At 40.7% G+C, this 25,273-nt stretch overlaps 1 protein-coding gene and 1 long non-coding RNA gene across 5 annotated transcripts in view; one reads left to right on the top strand and one right to left on the bottom strand.

Moving 5' to 3' along the window:
• SYT1 (synaptotagmin 1) overlaps positions 1–11,863 on the top strand; it is a 326,137-nt gene extending 314,274 nt beyond the window's left edge. For all 4 annotated transcript variants that reach the window (XM_083699415.1, XM_083699412.1, XM_083699414.1 and 1 more), the window contains exons 9-10: positions 7,690–7,823; positions 8,632–11,863. In XM_083699415.1, coding sequence (XP_083555541.1) covers positions 7,690–7,823; positions 8,632–8,838 — 341 coding nt within the window. In that variant the 3' untranslated portion in view covers positions 8,839–11,863. The remainder of the gene's footprint in view (positions 1–7,689; positions 7,824–8,631) is intronic.
• A 3,606-nt stretch (positions 11,864–15,469) lies between these two features.
• On the bottom strand, positions 15,470–24,984 carry LOC310825724. Its single transcript, XR_014555487.1, has 3 exons — positions 24,578–24,984; positions 19,032–19,151; positions 15,470–16,898 (listed from the first exon to the last, which is right to left on the bottom strand). It is a non-coding gene; the product is annotated as an uncharacterized lncRNA (long non-coding RNA).
• Positions 24,985–25,273: the final 289 nt, after the last annotated feature.

Genomic DNA, 25,273 nt, shown 5'->3' with positions numbered 1-25,273 from the left:
ATTCGGCTTCTGAAAAACATTTGAAAACTGGAACACTTACTTCAGGGTATTTGGCGTTCGGGAGCCGAAATGTTCGCGTACCAAGGCATTCGAGAACCAAGGTTCCACTGTATATGTTTGTGTACAATATCCCACACCATTTACAAGTGTCACTAGGCCCTAGGAGAATATTTTGGGATGGGGGAGCTGCAGGAGGATTGGCAAGTCGTGAAAGCTCTGTTCAATTAACATGATCTCTTCCATCCACAGAAGCAAAGTTAGGATCCAAGTCATTTATTTAGGACATAGAATATTTTGTATGGTTATTTGGAACATTATTAATCCACGGTACCTTCATTAGTATCCTGCATAAAAGTGCTTTTAAAAATCCACATTTAGTTTAATCTACACACCGGAGTTTGGAAAGGGAAATGTTTCTCGCCCACTCCTGCCTTTTCTCACTTTCTGTCTACTTTCAAGGCATGACTGACAAGCAGCCATGTCAATTTTGAACACTGGGGCCTGTTTCCTGGTTGATGAGTGGAGACAGGTTTATTGCTTCACACTGCAGAATTTTATTATAACCACATTTTCATAGCAATTGGGCTGCTTTCCTTTTATACTTGAAGTGTTGTCTCTGGATTAAAGCATGAAGGTTTCTCAATTGTTTATGGCTTTATTCCAATCTATTTCACTTAAAATTTATTTTGCTAAGAGTAGGTAGTTTATGGTGGGCTGGCAAAATTCTCAGGAGACCAATCTTTTATTTTTGTGATGCATTTGATGGAAAGAGGAGAAATAAGAGGAGATTGCCTGCTGCTTTCCTTTTAAACAGCTTCACCCATTTGCACTGCCATACTTGTATTGTTCTGCTTGTGTAATGAAATATTATAAGTGGTGAAATCCTGTGGATAGAACTATTAGAATAAGCCTTAGGCCATTATGAACCATTCTGTTTTGACAGTCTGCAGTTAACAATCCCTGACTGAAATTCTCCAAAGGGAAGATCATTGACTCTTTGTCAATTTTATAACACTGTTTTTCCTGACACTGTTCCAGTTTCACAATCCAGGTGTGTTAGCTCTTCTAGATGGAATGTCGGGTGTGGAAAAGGATGCTGAGTGGGAGGCAGGGAAAGCCAGAGATGTGCCCTTGTATGTTAGGCAGACAAATTCTCCTCTGGTACAAAGTATATGGAGTTTTAAACAAATGCAGGGGCAGACCTTGGATGGTTTACAATGCATTACAAGCCTTGGTGGGACGCAGGTGGCGCTGTGGGTTAAAGCCTCAGCGCCTAGGACTTGCCGATTGAAAGGTTGGCGGTTCGAATCCCTGCGGCAGGGTGCGCTCCCGCTGCTCGGTCCCAGCGCCTGCCAACCTAGCAGTTCGAAAGCACCTCCGGGTGCAAGTAGATAAATAGGGACCGCTTACCAGCGGGAAGGTAAACGGCGTTTCCGTGTGCAGCTCTGGCTCGCCAGATGCAGCTTTGTCACGCTGGCCACGTGACCTGGAAGTGTCTCCGGACAGCGCTGGCCCCTGGCCTCTTAAGTGAGATGGGCGCACAACCCCAGAGTCTGTCAAGACTGGCCCGTATGGGCAGGGGTACCTTTACCTTTTACCTTTACAAGCCTTGGTGGACAGAAAGCATAAAAACCTGTACTTGTGCTTTCAGTGTAAAATCTGCCATTGTGTTGCTCCTTCACAGAGTTAGTGTAAATATCTTATATGTGTGTATAGTGAGTTTATGTATCTCACCACAGAAGAAATGCGCTTGGTGTCCGCATCAGACATTATGCAGGAAGCACAAAGAAATATGCTTGGCCTTCTACTCTCCCAACTTTCCCAGTGAATTACCTAATGTCATGCTTTCCCCTCACCGTCTTAATACATCCCATAATGTCTGAAGTGGCTCTCCAAATAGGAAATGAATCAGGGATCAGAGCTTTGCAGGATGTTTAATAGCCAGCCCACCCTGCTTATGGAAGGAAGAATATAACCCATTCCATAGTTTTGCTCCTTTTTGTCATAGCTTTAGTCACCAAAAGGTTGTGTGTGTGTGTGTGATTAGGCCAATAAATACATTTCTAGATAGAATGCTAGTATGTATTTACAGACTCTCCACATATCCCTATTTTCCAGGAATGTCACTGATTTAGAGAAGGTTTTGTCCCAGGTTATGATTTGATCCTGGAATGTCCCTATTTTCATCAGAGAAATGTTGGAGGCTATAGAGTTATCCAACTCCTGAGCCATCTGAAGGCAATCCTGTATAAGGAAGGTTTTTTAAAAAAAAAGTTTATTGTTTTAGTATGTTTTAATATGCGTTGGAAGCTGCCCAGAGTGGTTGGGGCAACCCACTAAGATGTGTGGGGTATAAATAGTAAAATTACCATTGTGGAATGGGACGTCCCTATTTTCACTGGAGAAATGTTGGAGGGTATGTATTTATCCCTAAGACACCATCAGCCATTACAGGTGAAACACTTTGCCATCTGCATGTTCATTTTGTCACAGAAAGCAAAGCATACAACGCTGTGATTTAGTACAAGCAGACAATAACACTTATGCAATCTGGAAGCACTCTGGCTCCTGCACAGTTTCTCTGAAAAGTTGCCTTCCATTGCTGCTGTGCTTCCCCAGAGAGTTCAGTCCCCCTCTGCCCCCAGTTTTCCTTCCCATTCTGAGGGTTTCCTTGTGCAAACGAATATTGATTCAGACAACCCACGCATGTGATCGCTATAAACTCATTAGAGGTTATTTCCGAGGCCTTAATTATCCCTTCCCACACATGAAAACACACAGGAGGAAAAACGTTAAAGGCAAATTATCCATGGCTTGAAAGCCATGAACAGCACACTGAGTCATCCTCTCACAGGAGAGAGGTTTGCTAGCCCTGAAGTAAGTCTGTTTTGAAATCCATGGGAGAAAGAAATGAAGAAGGAAAACACACTTTCAGACAGATCTGAAAGCAAGTAAACATGAAAGGGCTTCCTACAACATTTCGCCCTGTGGGGAGCCATGATGCCAGCAATTCCACAACTGCATCTCTGTCCAATGTCTGGCTTCCTGCAGAAAAGGAAAAGCATGACAGATGTTGTTGGTATCAAACAGTTAGTGGAAATGTCCTAACACAACACATAATGGCATTGCTGTACAGTGGACATGATCATTTGCCAACTGTCTGTTACCCAGAAAGCCCTGCTGGCTGTATAGTCCTTTGAGTAGCAATGGTAGACAACTCTGTGCCATTTTCCTCTACTGGCATGATTGAGGGAAAAGTCCATTCACCTTTTATCTGGTGTACGGCGTTGCAGCCAGTCAGCCGAGCCTCAACAGTTTTCCGGCATAGGGGGAGGTACGCTGCTTTCCCCCCCTTCGCGTCACAGCTGGCTGCATCATCTGAGCTGTGGACAGCCCCAGCCAATCTGTGGCTAGAGTAGGTGTGGCCATGGGCTATTTAATTATGGCACGCCCGGCTGGCTCCCTCTTCCTTGCCTCTTGTTTTTCTCAAAATATATTCCCTGATTCAGTGACCCCTTCATTGTCTCACTATTGAAATTTGAGGCCCTCAGAATGGGAACCTGATTCCTGCCCCCATTATGTTTATCTATTAACTTAATGAACTTATCTATGTTTATCTGACCCAGAGAAGATTCCAGGAAGGAAGGGTTGTGTTTTCAGAATATAACTTTATGACCATTTCAGATTTGTATTATGAAACAGGATGCTTAAGAACTTTTGTGCCATCACTAATAAGTATGCCTAGGATTGTGCTGCAACTACTAATCAGGCTTTAGAACAAGGCAGTGCTAAGAGGCAGTCCTGAGCTGCGTTGCCCAAAGCAAACAAGTTAACGTTGATGTGGAAGGTTCATTAATAGGTGAAGACCAACCCGCCCACTTCCAACTCACAAAATAATGATCTAGAGCTGACTGTGCCCAGGCAACCTCTTTAATGAGGATTTCTCCTGTTTTGTTGGTGTGGAGATTAGACAATGCTACATCAAGCATTATCCCACACTTATCAAAGCATTTCCCTATTGCTTTGCTTAGGGTAAAAAACCCCAATCCCCAATCTTTTGGGGAACTTCTGGACTAAGACATTCAGCCATCAAGGGTGACCTTGGGCCAGTCACTGTCTCTCAGCCTAACCTACCTCACAGGGTTGTTGTGAGGATAAAGGATAAAGGAGGATAAAAGAGAACTATGTCTGCCACCTTGAGGCAGGAAGGCGGAGGAAAGGCGGAGGAGGATGAAAGGCGGAATATAAATGTAATAAATAAGAAATAAAATAATGATAATGTAATTCCAAATCACCTTTAATTTGAGCATACTCAGTTTGCCAGGATGTAATTGAATTTCACCCCTAAATGTGACAGCCTGGAAGCGTTATATACCTTGACTATAGATACTGTACCTCAGTTCATAGGACTTGCAGGCATTTATTAAAGCCTGTTATCTTTATATTTGTGTTCAGGAAATATTCAGATGTAGTAATCTTGTCCCACCCTAGCCAACTTTTTCCATTCCGGGCATTCAATCCAAGTGAAAATTCATGAATTCTAAATTTTGCTGTTTCTGCAAAGGCTTCATTAAGTACTGGTCACCTGCAACTTAGGTTTCACCTTAAAATCCACTGTCAATCAGGGGCTCCATCGTACCAGCTTTTGTTAAAGGAATATTTCATTTTCATTGTGCTGCACTCCACAGATTCTATCTTGTCCCTGTATATTTGATGCTGCTGATACAGGTGACTCATTTAACCATGGCATATTGTCTCGGATAAACCTGGTTTGTCTCTTGAATGTCATATGTACAATTTTTTCTTTATTATCTACGAGATTAAATATTCCTTCTCTTGCTGTGGGTATTGGAGCTGTCTTTAGAAGACGTGCAACGGTGTTTCTAAGATCAAAATCACTGTATTTACTGGCAATTTGACATTACCTCAACTTTCATTTCATATGAGACTCGAATCTTTTGTTTGCCTCTAAACTTTGACAAAACAAAGCATGTCAGCTCGAGTACCCTGCTGCTTTTAAAAGCTTCTTTATTAGCCTCCCTTGAGACGTTCTTGTAAAATCAGTAATGCACAATATAAATTGTACATTTTTCAGCTTTTGAATTTCCATGCAGTGAATATTAATCAGGAAAACTGAAAAATCAACTTAGCCCTTTTCATAGAAGGACAGTGCCAACCCCCACCTCCACCCCACCTGCCTTTTTATATGCAGTTGCAGTCTTGCATCATCTTAAAGCAGTCTTCTTGCATCCAAGAATCAGCATACAGAGGTGGGATTACATACAGGGGAGAAGCCAGTGTGGGGAAGTCAACCATACCTCTTTATACTAGTTGGCTATAGACCAATTCCCCAACGCTCCATGTCTCGTGATGCTGACTCATCACATGATACTGAGCTAGCATTTCCACTTAACACGGAGTGTTAACTGCTTGATACCCACAACACTCCAACAGTTGTTTCCTCCTCCAACTCTTCTCCACCTCCACCTCTTGAATGTCACGGGCTTTAATAAATTAAAACTAAAACTACTCGTGATATACTGACAGTGGAGCTTTAGAGAAATGGAACAGTGTAGTTTTTTGTCTTCACAGGTTTAAGCTGAACACATTTAAACGTGCCGTACATTTTTAAACCAGTCATTCAAAGCTGTGGTGCTCAGGTCATAGTGTGGGTGGGGGAATCTGTGTTGAGAAAAGACCAAGCAAGGTTTTACATCTTCACAGTCTACCTTCTAATACTAGCCTGATTCATTTATTCTCAGGTATATAAACACCTGAGACTAGAAAGCATTTAGCTGACTTCTCTTCCCCAGTTTCCTTTCCCTTACAAAATTGTTCAGTTATGTAGTTGTAGCTAGCATCCGTCTGTCTCAGGAGACCAATGGAGGAGTGTGCCTTTGGGGCTTGAGTCAAACTGTTGGAAGGTTCCAACGCCTGCCATGGCTGTAGAGACCAATATGGGAGGGAAGTCTTTTGTTGTGGCTGGGGCAAATGAAGGCATCTGGTATTGTATGTCATTTCTTTTAAGAAAATGCAACACAAACCAAGAGTGCTGGGCAGCCATCAGGTCTATAGAGCAAAGTCCTGTGGATTGTGGCTTAATGCTCACCCTGTGGCTTAATATTTCAGGGCACATCTACATAATAACACAAACACTCTTCCAGCTCAGAGCAAAACTGGATGTTCAGGAAGAAGCCACTGAAAATGATTGTATGATGGGGTAGGAGTCAACTGCACACTGACAGTGTACTGATAGTGCCAGCCCACATTTGTTGGAGGAACAGTACACTGTACACCCAGAGCCCTCTAAAGGGCATGAACCAGAGAAGGCCATGGACAGCTACATCGTTGCCCAGCTGCCTAGAGCCATAGAAGACTCTTGGCTGCAATAAGGCATAAAGGAGTGTTCAGAGGAATCCAGGGTCCATTTTAGAAGCTGAGGGGGCCAGGGGCGTTGGAGAATCTGAGATTCCTCCTCTCTTCTTGCTGCACCTTGTGTCAATTTCATTTCCTCCCCACACCAGTATTCAACTATTTCTTACTCAGAGTTGACCTATTAAGTTTTGTATTCAGTTATATACAAAAAGGTACAGAATTAGCAGGGCTAGAAACGAACAGAAATCCCTCCGGGAAATGTAGCCAAATCTATTAATTTCAATATGCCTAATGTACACTCATAGATCTCTACCATGCGGAGGGAGACCAGGGTCCAATCAGGAAGCAGGACTAGCCCATTCAGTGGTGCGCTCCCCACAAACATTATTTTAATGCATGAAAGGAGAGGCATCCAAACCCCTCTATGATCAGAATGTAGTAAAAGTGGAATTGACTTGCTGAATCAGGTGAAGGTGCCTTTATCCAACACTTTGTCTGTCCAACCACAGCTCAACATACGTAATTGTAAATGATGGGGGTTTGTCAGCCCCTTGCAGCTTGCCTTGGGTAATGAGACCACCACCACCCAGGAGCAGGGAAGCACCATTTGTAGCCATTATAAATATCATAGTTAATGTCTGTCCATGTGAATCTCTCTTTTCCTTTTGGAAAGCTATTTAAACCAAAAACCATCACCACCTCTTGCAGTGAACGATGCAATTATATTTAACTACTTTGTTTTCCTGTGGTACAAGTGAATAAAGATGGGGGGGCAATGTGTTCATCTGAATGTGTTGTCTGGCTTTTACAATGGACTTCTTTGAGTTCATCTCTAATAGGAACAGGTGAGAGAAGAGTAACCCTCACTGCTTCTGAACTTACTCTTTTCTGGAGGCTTGCAAGTTTGTAGGGCAGCAGTCACTAATAGGGGAAGATCAGTTATCCATATATCTAGGAAAGAAATTTTGCCCTTGTAGTATTCCTGTCAAGCAGTGACACCTCAGCAGCCTACCTACAAGCAAATATTTCCATGCAGAGGCAAATTAACACAAGGAGCTTCTCTGACTGTTTGCACAATCCTGACTTTGCAGGATGCTCATCTTTTGACAAAGTTGCATTATTGGAACACTTGACAATTTTGCCTGATTTTTTATCTTCTATAAATATGGATTTGCTTGAGAAACATTCTGTGAGTCTCCTGCCTCTTTCCCCCCTCCTTCCTCTTTTGACTCAAGGATTATCCTCATTAGAGGACACACTATATTAACCAGGGCACCATTTCCTAACCACCTTGTTTTTCTTGTCATTGCTCAGATCCCTATGTGAAAATTCATCTGATGCAGAATGGAAAGCGGCTGAAGAAGAAGAAGACAACAATTAAAAAGAACACTCTGAATCCCTATTACAATGAGTCTTTCAGCTTTGAAGTACCATTTGAGCAAATCCAGGTAATGTCAGACATCAGTTTCTTCCTCGCCTTGAAACTCCATCCCTCAGCCCTCATACATATTTAACAGGAACCTTGCTAATTATCAAGTGTGCATGCCTTCATTAGCACCTACGCATGAATCCTGCACGGCATGAAATGAGTGTGACTGCTTCAAGAGGGGAATGATAAAATATACAGTACTTAGGAAGTGTCAATTCTTCAGCAAAAAAATAGGTAGCGGGCATTTTATAATATTCAGCAGCAGTGAATTCAGAGCAGAATACATAGTGATGGGGAAACAGATTTGTTGGTGCTTAGGAGTCTCTTGGAAGAGATGGATTCTGCACAGGGAACCAAACACACTCATTTGTAGCACAGTCAGGGCCATGGGAAGTGCTGTCACTGGTAGATTTCATGAAAGTAAATTTGGCATAATGATTAAATTTGAAATATGAGGGCACAGAGCAGAACTTAAAATTGAGTTTACCCTTACCAAGTGACCAAAATGACCAAACACTTGCAATCAAATCAGGATCTAGAGGGCAGGAAGTTCGTCACAGCGTTTTAAAACCTTAATGTGGTATTTAACAATAACAGTAACAATAGCAATAATTAATTGAAGTGCCTTATGAATAAAAGAGCAGTCACATCAATTGGCTTTTAAAAAGTTTGGTTGTTAACGTAAATAAGGCACGTAACTCTCCATCTTCTGCCACCCACCTTTTTCATCAATCTTTCTTGTGACAAGGTGATAAGGTCTACCCATTTTTTTGCAATCCAGTTTGCCTTCCTCATTCCTGACTTTTCTCTTTCTCATCCTGTTTTAGAAAGTGCAAGTTGTTGTGACTGTTTTGGACTATGACAAGATTGGCAAGAACGATGCCATTGGCAAAGTCTTTGTGGGCTACAACAGCACCGGGGCGGAGCTGCGACATTGGTCAGACATGTTGGCCAACCCGAGGCGACCCATTGCACAGTGGCACACCTTACAGCCGGAGGAGGAGGTAGACGCCATGCTTGCAGTCAAGAAGTAGGAAGACAAGAAGGAAACGAGAAAAGAAGCCTTTCTGCATTTGCCCATATAGTGCTCTTTAGCCAGTATCTGTAAATACCTCAGTAATATGGGTCCTTTTCTTTCCAGCCATGCATCCCTAACACAGATCAGTGGTACTTCAAATCTTGTTTTTAATTTGCACAACTTTAAATGTAGAAAGCCCTACACAGCCCTCCCATCTCACCACTGCCCTCCGATCGACTCTTCTTTTAAGCAATATGTGTAGATAGAGCATGACGGAAATTATTTATTGTATCACAGTTGTACATACCAGTATGCTAAAAATAATGATAATAATTTATTTCTAGTCCGTTTATTTGTATGTTGTAAGCGTTTCCTAATCTGTGTATATCTAGATGTTTTTAATAAGATGTTCTATTTTAAATTATGTAAATTGACTGAGATATAGGAGAGCTGATAATATATTATAGGGTAACTAACTATCGTATCGTCTGCATTCCAGCAAAAATTCCAACTTGTTAAGGCACTAGTAGTGTTACACTGACATCTTAAAGGACAACTTAAATCTGAGCTTTCAACCGAATCGTTCAAATATCGATGTACGCTCACATGACACTCCTTGGAGGGGTTAATTCCCATTGGTGGTCTTTTCTCGTGGGCAACTTAGCATGATCTGAGCAGCTCCAAAGCTGACCTCAAGGAAGCGTAGCCAGAAGCTGATATATCATTTTTTCCTGTGTATATATATATATAAAAACAAACTGAAATCATGGCTTTACACTTAGAAATTGAAGGTACAATTCCTTTGAGGGTGGGAGCATTAATTATAACATATAGGAACATATAAATTGGGGGGGGGGTAAAATCACAGGGGGGAAGGATGCAATAGTAACAAACCCCTACAACTGACCATGGCAAAACACATACCTAAAACCCAATCGCTCTCCGTTTATCACCTTTATACAAAATTTGCATACTGTGAATCCCATTTGTGATCTCACATTCTCTAATCCTAATGAGTTTGCACATTAGACTTTGTAACAAAATATTTTATTATACTAAGCCAGATGAGAAGGAATGCAGAATATTTTTTAAGACAAAACAACAAAAAAATCACCGCCGTGTGTGTTTATTATACAAAAGTAGTTTCATGGTGACGAGACAGTATTGTAAAATCCCATCAAAAGAGGACAAAAAAAAATTAGCCATATTTCTGAATGCACTTCAAAGCAAGCCAAAAGATTAACAGCTAGTGACCTTTTATATACTATTTATACTTAATAAGTTTTAATTTGTCCTTTAAAAAAAAGTGAAACAAAACAAAGAACAAGTTCTAGCAAACTGAAGCAACCTCTTATGTACACTAGTTGCTCGTTTCAGGAGGAGTTTTTAAATGTTTTCAATGTTACTATGTAGTAAATGGCACTATTATGAAGCTATTAGTCATTCCATTTAAGCGTCTTAAAAGACAGCTCTGTGTATCACTGTGACTGCCGTGTGTGCTTAGAAACTGTAGTTTTTCTCAGTGGATAGCAATCAATTTATTCCGTAGTGATATTGTAAAAATACTGCCATTCCCTTCTACTGCACTGCCGAAGGAGTGTATAGCACAAGCAGTTCTCCTACCTATGGACCAATCCAGAACTGAAGAGCTATGCATAGGACAAGGGCATCAAAATAGAGCAGATGGACCACACAGCATTTTGTCGACACTGTGCAATATTCCGCATCTCCCCCCCCTCCCCTCCGTTTGATGGTAAGACAGTTGTCCTACAGGTAAAGACAGTTGTCATCTCAGATAATCCCATCTCATCATGTCGTGGGCATTACTATTTTTTTAGCTCAGGTCTCTTCAATGGAGACGCCTTCCATTTAGTTACTTTCTTACTTGCATACTTATTTAAGAGACTGTGAATATAACGTGTTGAAGTACTTGTTCTATTTTTAGTTACCACCCAGCACCAAAAACACAAGGAGGTAGCAAAAAAAAAAGGAAAAAGAAAAAAAATAGCACCCTTTTGTGGAATAAGTGGGATTTCCCTAGAAATAAGTGGATAATCCAGTTAAATAATAATTTTTTTTAAAGAAAAAAACAGCAACAGATTTTTGAATGACAACCCCTTTCTCAGAGCTGTGGGTCTACACCTCACCCAATAAGAAGTGGAGAGGTTGTTTTTTAACTCCCAAGCCACAAATTGAATTTGTGGCAATGTGTTCTGCTTTCTGCATAGCTTCCCAACAGATGAGAGTGGAAACATCTATCACTCTGGAGGTCTTTCTATTTTCTATAAGAAACAGAAAAAAGACATAGTTGAGTCAGATAAGCTAAGATGTATATATAGGAAAAAAATCTTACAGGAATACTTTTATAACCTTACATTTTTAAAAGGACCAAATCCCACCAAAGAGAAGAGCTCAACAGGCTTTGCAGCCTATGAGGAAAGAGTTTCAGCTCCACTGTAACTTCCTTTAGTTGTTCATTGTAGCAGGGACAAAAAAAGAAGAAGCAAAAAGCGCATCTTGAAATTTACAGGCTCAAGCTGCCAGAACTGATTCATTGTGTTAAGGTATTCTTAATGCATTTTCTTCCAGCACTGCCAGACTGAATGTCACCACAGAATTGGTTGCTAATGTACTATAGTTCTCAGCAGAGAGCAGACCTGCTATTTGACCAAGATGACATTTTCATCCTCAAAAGAAGCCACATGTACCTTTCTGACAAAGCTGTGTAAAAGTATTAGAATCTGATGCTGTAGAAAGATCCTAGTTGCCTTTGTGTATATTTACTGCCTGCTTGAGTGTTTCTATGTGTGGATTTTTCTCTGTATCTTGTAGAAGCGTTTGGGGTGTTCTATCCTGCCATATGGCTCGTAGCCTGCGAGCTGACAAGTTTAGCTGTATTTTACATTCAGTTTTGATGAGGTGGTTTATATTTTGTTTCACTTTTGTGTAGTGAATCCCACGGTAGAGTTTTTCCAGGTGTTGTTAAAATAAAACATACATACTACACAGATATTCAATAAAAATGATTTATTTCCTGTTGATGCCTTGAGTGTCTTCGGTTTTCTTCCTCGGCTTAGTAACTAAACAGACAGGAATCTGTCAATTCTGATCCACCCATTTCAGATGTCATCCCCTCAGGCCAGCAGCTCCACTGCATCCTTGAGGCCTGAGGTGTGCATACACACAGTTGCAATGCATCTGCAAGTGGGTGTCTAAATGTTGGAGAATATCCCATGTGTGCAATTGGAATACACATTCGCACCATGATCAAAACAGGTGCATACTAAGTGCATGGATGCAGATTTATGTACATGTATTCCAAGCTGGAGGAAAAACTGCATGTGCAAACTCAGGCAAGTCCAGACTGGTCCATCACCTTGCATGCATTCACAAGTCCAGCTAGATACTTGGTGATAGTGCTGATCTTCTGCTTTGAGGAGAATAAAGGTTATACTTCATCCCTATCCCAACTTTATTGCCCAGCAAACAGCTGGCATATTGCCAAGTTTCTTACTGGGAATAAACGCTCAAGCTGTTTATACACATGCATTAGGACTTTGACCAGAGTATATTTTCCTGACATTCCACACACCATCTGTTTTTCTAATGGCTTTATATTACCATCCCTCCTAGCTCACAGAACCGCAATTCCACTCTTTTTCTCAGGGACATTCTTATTCTGCCCCACAGAGTGTATACACAATGATGTGTACCTCCATTATCAGTGTAGCGTGTTGGATGACAAAAGAAGGGCCGGTCTTGGTAAATGGCGTGCAAGCATGACTCCCTTCCAAGCTGCTATCCCAACTGCATGGCCTAGATGGTGCCACATTTTCCAGGATGTGTTTAAAATAGTTGACCCTGCTATGAATGGCATCAGCAATAAGTGATGCAATGCAATCATCTTACATATCTCTTTATTGATTTGAGGGATTAAGTTCTCAAAGTGAAAGGGAACGAAAGTCCAGTCACCGCTCCAGTCCTCAATCTCAGCCATTACAACATGCTGTAACTGCCCTTAGGAATTATAGTGAAATGGTAGGAAGTCCTAGTTGGGAGGTGGAAGAGAGGTGTATGAAAAATTGTAACAGATAAATAAATAAACAGATATAGCACTGGATGTTATGCAAGTTAGCCAAACCATAGACTGGAGGAGAATGCAAAATAAAATTGGGGGGGGGGAGCTTTGAGGGGAAAATTATCCCAGGCCATTAATAATTCCCTGTCACAAAGTGGCTGAAATTGGGTCATTAGACAGTCATGTTAGCAGAGCGTATTCCCAGCAGTTTCAGCTCTCATCCTTTTGAAGGTAGTTATCAGATCATGAAAGCATTTCTATGCTACATTCCTGGTTTTTAGGGATACACAGGCAAAACATTTTAAGTATTTTAATCCATGACATTTAGTAGCACAAACAACAGAAGGCTTTGCTTTAACACAGAAGCAAAAAGAAGAGTATGTCTGCTATGAAAAAGTAAAAATGGTAACTTGCTTTTTTAAAAAAACAGCTGTTGGCATATATATCAACATCCTAAATATTACATTTGTGTTCCTATTTAGTTCCTATTTTTGGAACTAAACAAATTGCCATATTACATATCAAGGTCAATTCATTCATTCAGCTGCATACCAAAGGTCTGCAGACACAACAATTTGTTGATTTTAATGGTAGATTTGATTTCCCACATCTCCAATTTTACTTTTAACTCCATTTTGCAAACAAAACTAGCCTAAGATATTGAGTTTAAATGCAATGATATTATGTTAAAATGTTTGGGAATAATTAAAAAGGAAACTAAGGGTTGTTTCCAACTTTAGCACTACAGTACTCAGAGTCGGCTCATTGAAATTAATGGACATTATTAACTTAGCCCCATTAATTTCAGTAACTCCGAGTTAGATTCTTAGTTGGCTACAATCCTAACATGCCAATTAAATCACTGCATACACACCATACATTTAAAGTACATGGTTTTCCCCAAATAATTATGGAAACCAGTAGCATGGCTGGAGTGGTGCAAGCTATGTCCCAACACCAGGCACAGGATCTGGGGAGCAAAGGCTTAAGGTTGATGCCTACAGAGTGTAGATTGAAATGATTATAATCACATGGATCTTGCACATTCAAATATGATTTCCACATTTATTTAGTTATCAAAAAATCAAAATTACCTCTAAACAGTCAATGTTCTTATTAAGCCCATATAGGTAATTTTGATTTTTAAAAAGAAAATAAATATTAAAATCATATTTAAATGTATGAAATTTGTTGAATTATCATGGGTGGCATTCAATTAATAGTTTGCACTAGTACAAGGGTTAACACTAGAACAAGGGAATTTTCCATACTTCTCCCACGTGCAGCCTATTCCATCCCCAAATCAGCTCTGGAGGATTGGGTGAACCCCAGACCACATTTAAGGGGTACACAAGGGGGGAGAGAAAGGAAAAACATTCCACTTTAGAACTATGTTGAATACAGCCCACTGATTTTAAGGTCATGTTTACTCTTGATTCACATAGTGCATTGATGTGTTTTGGGAAATGTAGGTGTTTATTTAAACCTCAATTGAATTAGACCATAAAACAATAGTCAGATATAGCAACCTGGGGAAGAACCTGGGGCTAATGGAGCGCAACCTTCCCAATGAGAATATCAAGCATTTTTTCTAAATCAACTCAGAGGAGGCATTTTTTGCAATCTTCTGTTCTCCGGGCCATCAGATCTCCATGCCACTCAGCTGATACTAATACAAAAGAATAGCAAAGTTTTCCCGCCTACTGTCTCTGGGGAGAAAAACAACAACAACAACATGTGAATGTCATTTGAATATTAGAATTATTGACTGTTAGACAGCTGGCTTTTCATCTCCTACTAGGAAGACTTCCACTCCTTCTGTTGTTATAAGGACTATCCAGCTATCGCTATGCCAGATTACTGGTACCTGAAAGCCTTAAGTACTGCTCTGTATCATGAGCATGCTCAGAGCTGTTTCCTTGAAGGCCAGATCTCCTCAACCTTTAATGTGTTGTGGTAATGAGAGAAGCCACAAGTAGTGTTTTCTATTTGGGTCAGCTTTTTTGTTTTGTTTGGTTTTAGGTTTATGTCCTTGCTGCAAAGAGACGAAGCAAGCAAGAAACAATGGGTAATAGGTAGGCAGCGGGTAGCGCTGTGGTCTAAACCACTGAGCCTAGGGTTTGCTGATCAGAAGGTCAGTGGTTCAAATCCCCACAACGGGGTGAGCTCCCATTGTTCAGTCGCAGCTCCTGCCAACCTAACAGTTTGAAAGCACGCCAAAAAGTGCAAGTAGATAAATAGGTACTGCTCCGGCAGGAAGGTAAACGGCATTTCCGTGTACTGCTCTGGTTTGCCAGAAGCGGCTTAGTCATGCTGGCCACATGACCCAGAAAAACTGTCTGTGGACAAACACTAACTCCCTCAGTCTATAGAGTGAGATGAGCGCCGCAATCCCAGAGTCATCTGCGACTGGACCTTACGGTCAGGGGTACCTTTACCTTTTACCAATGTGTAGGCACCCCTGCACAAAAAGATCAAGAGCTACTGTCAAGGAGGGGGTCGCTTTCCCGAGTCCTCACTCCAATCGCACGCAGACACCAAATGGGTTACCAGGCTTTATTGGCTTCTTCTCTGGCACTAGCTACAGGACATCAAACAGCAAGTATAAAACACAGCATGTTCTCTCCCTCCCCCGGCAGGTTAACTTGAAGATTTACAGGGGCTGGGCAATGCTGGCAATCAGCCAGCGCCATCACATGCTCCCACTTTGGGGACTAATTGTTACCAGCTGCCTGAGGAGCCCCACCCAGTGATACTTGCTCACTGGATCATTACTTCATGACAGCTGCAAGTTTGTTTGGGGTATATTGTTACTATCATATATGCTAAAGATGGCCCTGAGTCCAATGAAATAAAAAAATATATATTAACAGGAACTGATGGTTCCATAGATTTGACATGTATGGTAGGCCAGGAAACTTGAAGATCAAACTCTAATGAAGGTAGCAAAGGGTTGACAAATTAAAAATTAACAAACACCTGGGCCTCAGTGACATGCACCATAACCTGCACTAGATTTTTTAAAAATTGTGTTGTTTTGTAATGCAATATGCAATTTGTCAACATAATCAGACTCTTTACCAGCAGGTTGGAAGGTAGCAAACATAACATCATTTGTAAAAGGATCCAGAGGGGAGCCAGGAAATTATAGATCCATTATTATAACATCTGTCCCAGGTAATTGGGAAAAGGATTATTAAAGTTAGACTCATTAAACATATAGCAGAGCTGAGCAGGGATTAGCATTGCTTCTGTAAAAGGAAGTCCTGCTTCAACAACTTCCTGCAGTTATTTGAGAGCTGCAACAAGCATGTAGATCATTTCCCATTATATTCTTGGGCTTCCAAAAAGGTATTGACAAATTCTCTCCACAAAAGCTCTTAAGCAAACTTCACAGCCATGGTATTAGAGGATAGATCCCCTTATGGTTAGTATTTGTATGGAGAACGGAAAGCACTATGGAAGAGTAAGCAGTCACATTTCACATTGGTTGAAGTAAGCAGATCCATGTTCTGCCTGGCCTGGTGTGATTTAATTTGTTCATAAATAAATAACCTGGAGTCAGGAGTGAGCAATGAGGCAGCCAAGTTTGTGGATGTCACAGGAATCTTCAGGATGGTGAACAGCAAGTAAAAAGAAATTGATTCACAGCAATCACACAATAAACTTGTTTTCACATAAGAATGTATGAGGCTTTGTTCCTCCTCCAGTTCTTTTGCTCCTGCACTGCTATGAGCCAAACCATGCACGTTGCCTCAACTCTGGTTTGTGATCTGCCTCCTCCATACAAATCACAAGCTATAAATCAAAGACAAAGGCAGTCCTGTTACCCAGTTCTGGCTAAAATCAACATCTGACTCAGAAGCCCGGCATTCCCCAATGGACTGGCAGCAGTGACAGAGTATGAGTCATCCTTTTTTATTGTGCACACTTTATGATTTGTGCAGATGATGGTATCGGGGCAGTTATACTTGATCTTCTTCCACTGCTGTTTGCACCTGCAAAATGTTTGGGGTGGATGTATTGCTTCATTTTCAATCAGCGCAAGTCCCGTAGCTTCCTGCTGAAATCCTGTAACTTTTTATACCACAAATGTTCTGATTTATTTTATGTCTCACTTTTGTTGCAGTATAGCACAAGAGTGTACCTCCAGGCAGCAAAAACATGATAACGTTTGGAAAGCATCACGGAACAATCAATAAGTTGAAGTGATGTGTGGCAGGTCCAATATAAATCTACCACTAATGCACTATTATTGTGGCAATTGCATGTTGCAGAATACACTTGCAAAAAACCCAACAGCCTGATGGGGCCCTCGAGCTCTCCCTGGATGGTTGCAGAATCTATATTTTGAAAACTGCTGCAAAGTGTGAATCTTTAAGATCATGGCCTGGTGATATTCGAAATAAGCTATGGATAATCATTTAGATTTTACAGCTGTCATAAGCAAAACATGCTTCAAATAACTGCTGTTACACTAAGCAGAGAAAGTAGCGAAAAATTACCCATTTCATTCAGCTCATTTAACCCCTCATCAACGAGCAAAGGGAACGTTCTCAAACTGATAACTTCAGTTAGCAAGCTAAAGTTACTCTATGTGCTTTTCACATCAAGATTGCTAATTGACTATAATGCATGCAAAATCAAAAAGGCATTGTAATTCCTGATACATGCTGTCTTGCATATCTATTTTTGCATTAGCATTTTCATTTTCGTCAGATCAGATTCCTAACTTTAAAAAAAGGAAACCTAAAGAGTCATCTTATTATGGAGTGTTATTTGTAACGTTCTGCTTGGGCATGGTAATGATAAAAAAGCAAGCTCATAAGTTTGAGCTTGCTGAAGCAAGTTTGTGCCTAGGTCTAAGACCCATGTGCTCTGACTTGGGTTCCATAATGGAAGAAACGTGAGATGGAAACAGTGGTGGCTGGTGTCCATTGGGACTGGTAGGGCAGAAGGCAGAGAGACCAGCAGTAGATGGAGCCAGGATAGGCCCAGTGACAGACAGAACCACCCACTGACATGGAACTAAGATGGCAGACAAGTGGGGGCTGGAGGTTTGTGAAGAAGTGCCTCACTAGATGTAAATGTTCTACTGTAGAAATAAATAATTCCATTCATCCCACATCTGTTCCAGGATGGTGTCAGACATGCCCTTTTCTTGTGGACATAAGAGGAAAGAAGATGGATGCCAGCTCTGTGCTTTGCTTTCTGCATCAGAGGTAGGATAAGGCTGGATATTTAGGATTAGTAGGCCCACCTTCCACAAAATGCACCCCACAAATGGAACTGCTGTGTGTCTTAATTAGGCCTTGCTTGTCCTTTAGCTGAACATCCACTGCATTGTGGGATGGGTGCTAGACAGTAAAGGTAACTAACAGTGTAGTCTTTACAAATCATTGTAAAGCTTTGATATAATCATGACCTTAGCTTTCCCAATCAATCCGTGTCTTCCTTCAGAGAGTTCCAGGAAAGTGAAAAGTTGCACATCAGACCAACTATAAAGCCTATTTAAAAAACAGTGGTGGTTGATGTGTCTGTGTCTTCAGGCCACTAAAAGAACTATGCAGTTAGTTGCTTCTTGAAATATAGGCGAGCAAAAAAAAAAGCAGCAGAACAAACTCTCAGAAAATGTTTAGAGTAGTTTGGATGAAAAAGAAGTATCAGGGTTTGTTGCAAAAATACCACCACCACAAACTGTTGTTCACTTTAGAGACAGACGATATTCTATCTGATGAGCATCAGTTAATACTTAAATGAAAGAAAATCAGTTAATAAACGAAATGAAAGAACCAAGAGGGGGAAAGAGATCAATTTATTGAGAGACATTATTTGGACTTCTGTGGATCAGCTTTTGGGCCTCAATTAAAAATGTGACTCATGACCAAGGAGTTAATATGAATTCTGCTGCTTACTCATGCTGACTGAAGATCTGAAATCTGATGTCTGTACCTAGCATGTCATAAGGCAGGACTGATGAAATGTTCCTCCTCTTTCAGCTGCAAAAACAGAATCTTTGCCTTATTCAGACTATATTGTCACGTTAATCTTTTTCTCACAGAGACATCTTTGTCTGGAGCTCCTCTTAGTGGAAAGGAAGAGAATCCAAGAATATATAAAGGTGTGCTTACCTGTAGACTCATATACGGAATATCTGTGCATTGAAATTGTGACATAGGCATCACTTTCACAGGATATGAAGGTGGATTTCAAAGTGCATATAAAACCACATTGATTTGATTTTTCAACTCCTAGGAAACATAAAGAACTAAAAGTAGTATCTAAATTAATCTAGATATTTAGCATGCATGCCAGGTGGCACAGTTTGATGCAAGCAGTTTTGAGTTTATATCTCTTTCCCTTTAGTGAAAGCACCAACAAACTATTTTCTATCCTTCTAAATAAGGAAATATGCTGTCACAGAACCTGATAAAAGTGACAAATCACACTTGCCAAGACTAATGGGAAAACATTATCTTCTTCATAAACACCCTATCTGGGATTTACATAATAGGAGCTAAATTTATTTTCTATTGTTGGCAATATTTTAACAGCTAAAGATGGATCCGGGAAAGTGGAAATGTAATTTTTACCAACTACAAAAGATACGCAGCAGACAAAATACCAGTATCATTAACAAGCGTCTCCTATGAAAGACAGATGCTTTTAATTGACCAATTTGCTTGAAAGCCCTTTTAAAACAAGAAAAGTGTGTGTTAGTTAACCAGTGCAGTTTCCATATGGGAAAGTTCTAGAGTGAACCCAATCACTGCTCTTTCATTGTAAGCTACAAGCAGGATAGAAATTGACTTGCAGCACTATTAGAGGATATCACACTTTTTGTGTGGGCACATCTCACTAACTTCAATCCATACCAACGGACTGGGCATGGCATTGTGGCTGTGGGCATGAAAGGTCCAAGTCACTTGACCAGCCTTTTGAAGCCCAGCACACATTCATTATAACTTTTGTTGTGGGCACCATTTTATTGCCTTATTTATTTACTTTTAATTTATCGGCTAATGGCATACAAAAAGTCATTGATAAATAAAATAAAATAGAGCTAAAATATTTTCCACCTCTATACTTCTAGTGTTATAGTGTTAACTCGCCATAATGCTATATAATGTTAATTTAAAACATAATGACTTAAGGGTAATAACAATAACTTTCTGTTTACTGTCACAAACTGCGTTACTAAAATGGTGACCATTCCGAAAGTCTTTTCATCATTCATTTTTAAATGTCATTATTGTGCTAATGTTGTAGTGCTATAAATGCAAAGATACTCATATTTGGTATAAGATCTATATCAATCTATGAATATTTGTTGTAAGATTAATATACCTTTTTTCTTTTTTATGTATACCTATGTTTGCTTGTTTTTTATGTATGCTGTTTTCTTTTTGCTAAAAAAAGATTTTTTAAAAAGATACTCATTTCTTTTAAATTGCTTTTAAACAAAAACAACAACAACCCTTCCTGCTGTGGTTATTGGTGATAACAAATCATTTTGTGTAAATTAACATTATAGCAATGTAACATTATAGTGTTACAGCACTATAACACCTTTCCACCGAAAACAAGTGATAGCTAGGAAAGCATTTTAACACTAATTAAAAGATTTTCTGAAGAGAGTCAATGGAGTGAAAAAATGTTGTCCACTGCAAAGATTATAGTGAATGTGCGCTGAGCTGTGATAAGTTCTCCCACCTGACATGTCACAGCCTAGGTCAAAATGCCACCTTTTTCAAAGACTGGAAGAGTGGTGCTAAATGCAGAAACAGCTGTGGAGATTGTGCTAGTCTTCTGGGAAAAGTTGAACTTTCAGTGTTATGAGAAAAGACAGATGAATTACAAGGAAAATACGGGATGACAATGACTGGATGGCAGCATTGTGCAGATTCTGAAGCATGGCATTTTCACACTACTAAACACCTGGTGTAGAAGCACTGCAAACAATACAAGCCGTCCACTTTTGATTGCAAGTCAAAGCATAGCTACATAATAAATCTCTGAAGAGCCCTACTGATTCAGAGCCAAGACCAACCCAGTCTAGCACTCTGTTCCTCACAGTGGTGAACCATATACATCGGCAAGCCCACAGAAAAAGACAGGAAGGCCCTCAATTCCTGGACACAGCATGTTATCATGATGACTAGTAACCCTTGATAGCCTTATGCTCCTTATCTACACATCCTCTACACAGCAATACAAATGCAAGGGGCAGTTTGGTTCAGTATCGCTGAACAGTGCAAGATTCCAGGTTCTTACACAGGGTTCGTGTTTCCTTTTGGAAATGAAGTACAGCAGAGATTATGGTGTGTCTTTGGGATGTATCGTTTATTTGCAGACAGATATACAACCTGAGCCCATGATTGAGGGACTCACAGCATGAACAGCTCAAAAGGGTCTTGTTCCTACCCTAGTCACAGCCTTGGATTCCAGCAGACCTCAAACATCACATTCTGCCTCTCTGGCTTTCCAGCTTGCTACTTTATTTCTAGCTTCTAGCTCACATAACAGCTCAACTCTCAACGTTAACCCTGTGACTTTATCTGTTGAGGGAGTTGATTCTAACACTTAATAGATCCAGAGATTAGAGAGGCCCAGCACCCACAAACTCATAATTTCCACCCTCCCTTCCCCACAAGTGGAAGGGGTTTGCAGTACCGAGCAGAGGCTCACCTGGACGGGTACCTCCCACTGGCTTGGGCCGGCCTTGGACCCACCCTCGGCCAGGGAGGACAATGGATGGCCAGTTGGGGGTGGGGCTAAGGGCAAAGAAAAGAGGCTGACCCCGTTGTCCAAGCCTCTTTTGGTTTTCTTCCTTCCAGGAAACTCATAATGCACTCCTCATAACACACATTTTGACTACTTCCAGAAGCATGTAAATAGGCTGAGAAAAAAGACACAGTTGTAGCCATTCTCAACAGAGATCTCCATATATGTCCTGCCTCCATATGTAGGTGTGGACTTAAATGTATGGAACTATAACATGAGAGAACAGCTCTCAGTGATTTCATCTTCCATCAACTAGCCATATGGATGACAAAGGCTGCGTTTCTTTGCATACTTACCTTAGAGTAAGCTCAGCTGAGTATGGTAGGTAAGGTTTGAGCTGATGTTATGATTACAAATGTTCTCTTCACATTTCATCTGAATGAAAATTCAAGAGATAAGGGGGAGGGTGGTGAAAGAGAGAAACAAAGTTATGATGTAATGCAGCACTGGGGATGTCAACCTGGACGCTTAGACCTAAGCTCTCAAGCTTGCACTCTCTGGGGCATGGGAAAGCTTTAGAGCAATGAAGCGTGAAGTCCACAGTGATATTTACAATGCATTTGAGGATAGCACTGAAGCCCACTGGACTCAGCAGCAGCCCAAGGGGAAAGCCTAGGGGTGCTGGATGCCACAGTTTCATTCAGCTGAGGGTAATCTTCTGAAAAGTATAATAATGAAGAACTGTTAATGAGCAGGAAGCTTCATAAACCAAAGATATGCTCAGATGTTCATAGTCTCAAAGGAGCAGCAGCAATCTTGAGACTCCAGGTGAAAGAGAGAGAGAAAATATGAGGTTTCTGCCTTTCTTTGGTCTGGTTGGGACCAAGTGTAATTGGACTCCTTCACCAGAATCATTTAGCAACTGACAGCCTACCCTGCAGTTGACCCCTTGGGTTGACCTTTCCCTTTCATAAGGAGAAACTGGAACCCTTGCATAAAATATCATTTTATAGAGTACCTCACAGACAATTAGAGGAAATTTTCTTAATGTTCACAAATACAACAATGCAGACAATTTGCATTCTGGAACTAATTTACCTAAGTTACATAGTTTTAATCAGTGGCATAGACATAAAGGCCACATTCATACATCACACTAAACCATGGTTTCGTGTTATGGGGTCATGCAGGAATGAGCCACAGCAGGCTTTGGGCTTGGGTGCTTCTCTCATACACTTACTCTGCTCTTCCTGCACAGCTGGGAGATATACAGAAGACACTGTTTCTGCTTTTGGTTAAGCATCCAGACTGACAAACTGTGGTTAGCGTTACCTCTGGTTAACGTAAAACAAGTCAATTTCAAATCATGGTTTTGAAAGCTGGTTTGTTTAAATTAAATTAATCTGTATTTCTGGTCCAAATGACATGGCACATGGTGGTTAATCAAAAGCAAAGATTCTGAATTCTTCTGGTGTCTGAACATGCTTGTTATGCTAGCTGTATTATGAGTAAGGGGCCTTCAGATGTAATGGGAAAACATGGTATCTCCCCATGAGAACAAACTGAGGTTTAGACATCCAGACATCCTTTTCATTGTACATTATTGGTTATTGGTGCTCTTGGTGCTATTGGGGCAGTTACACACAATACTATTTCAATATTGTTTGTGCCTCCAAAGGTTTTGGGGAAGCCACACTGCTTTGCTTCCAATCAGCACATAACTTCTTGCTGAAATCATTTTATACCATAGGCAATCTGGTTTATTCTTGTTCTGCTTTTGATGTGCTACATCCCCTCCAGAAAGCAGAAATGTGGTAACACTGGGGAATAAATCCACAACTAATATAGAATGATTGTGTCAAGAACATGCTGCAGATTACATCTTCGATCAAACATCAGTCTTAGCAGGGGATCTTAGTTCTTGGCTTTTCCAACTAAGTGGAGTTTCCCTCACATGGTAAAATAGGGAGTGAACCACCTTTTCTGCTACATATAGAAAGGCGGCAGAAACAACAGAGACCTTAATTTGATGGAACATTTTTCCCCTCCAGAAAAAAGGGCTGTCTTTTCTGTGGATTAACAGAATAATGTCAACTCACCCTTTTCTACTCCATCGCTTTGCATGCCAAAAGGAATTAGAGGGTCAACTGACTGGGCAGCAAAAGTCACTATCCTTGACTAAGCTTATTCTTCTCATTTGTTTATTTCATAATGTATAATCTAGTTGTCAGTTTTCATTTTCCTTTTAAAGCCTTTCCTTTGCCAATTTCCACCACTCCAATATAAACCAGTGGGTTTAAATTTTAATTTCTGAGTTTCTCCTAATTTCATCTCACCATTGACAACCAGGGCAAACTCTGGCTTTCCAGAACTTCACAACCTCTTAGCTCAAGTGGGCCCTGGAGGTGGAAAGTCTGAGCCCCCCCCCCCCAAAAAAAACTTACTGTGTTGTAAAGATCAGGCCATTGTGGGGAAAACAGAGGTTGCAGCTTGTGACAAACTCTAGTCAGTTTCACAACAAACCAACATCAGACCACAGGTTGTACAGCTAGTTTGTTTAATTAGCCAGCCTTTGTGATAAAATCACAATCCAGGTTCTCTTCTGCAATGACAAGCCATGATCAGAGTGAAGGATATAGCTTGGAGCTGTTGTGCGAATCCGTTCCGCACGGTCGTCAGGGAGCCCTAACTAGTTCTAACAAGCCCAGGTTTCAAATTCTTCCCAGGTGTCCACAGAAGCTCATTAATCCAGGTAGGGGAATTCCCCAGGACGGATCATTTAAGCCGAAACAAAATATCCCTCATTTTACAGTAGAGCATAACCGCAGGGCACCAGACCATGTAAACAGTATGAGTCTCTGAATGACTGGAATGCTGAGTGGAATGAAGGCATGGAAAGAAAGAGCGCTTCATGCAGGCGAAACAGGGAGGGTCCTTCAAATTAAAAACATACCTTTCCACCCACGACGCATGGACCACTGCTTCAGGTTAAAGGAATGGAGGCGGCTCACTCACAAAAGCAGGTGCTGGGAGAGAGAAGGAGACTGTCCTAAACTTTACTTAAGGAAATGAACTTTATGAGATTCCAAAGCCTGTTTCATGGACAGCTTATCTGTCACCAGTGAGAGGCTGGGAGCTGCAAATAAGCTCCAGAGAGCTAATTTAAAAGCTATGCAGAACTGGACAGATTTAGTACATTTTTCTTCCCAACCTAATTTTTAAAAAAGAAAAAAGATTCCTCCTCCTCCCCCATCCAAGTTCTTAGTCATTCTTTTAAAAGAAAAAACTTACAGGAATCTCAGCACTTGCCTGAGAAAGTCCATTTCCTGACTGTTGCTACTGAGCTCTATTTTTGGTTTTGGCTGTTGCAGTTCCTGAAATTATGTATTATGGCTATCGGGATGTTTAAACTGTTGCTGTTTCTTGGTTCTTATATTTTGGGAACTGCTTTGAGATTTACAAATGAAAAAAAATCAAAAATAAATAGGGAAACTTTCTCACATTTCTTGCACGTAGATTTGGGACCATCGGTATTGTATTATTATTTTCATTTCATGAAAATGTCCTTTTTGCAAATGGGATGTTTCATAAACATTGGCTAACTTTTGCCCTAAAAAAAAAAAGGTATTCCCAGTTTAGTGGTTTCCAA

Source organism: Podarcis gaigeae (assembly GCF_964106915.1).
Source record: "Podarcis gaigeae genome assembly, chromosome: 10".
Lineage (NCBI taxonomy): Eukaryota > Metazoa > Chordata > Lepidosauria > Squamata > Lacertidae > Podarcis > Podarcis gaigeae.
Note: the sequence above shows the minus strand (reverse complement) of the source record. Positions and strands in the feature narration are given on the sequence as shown.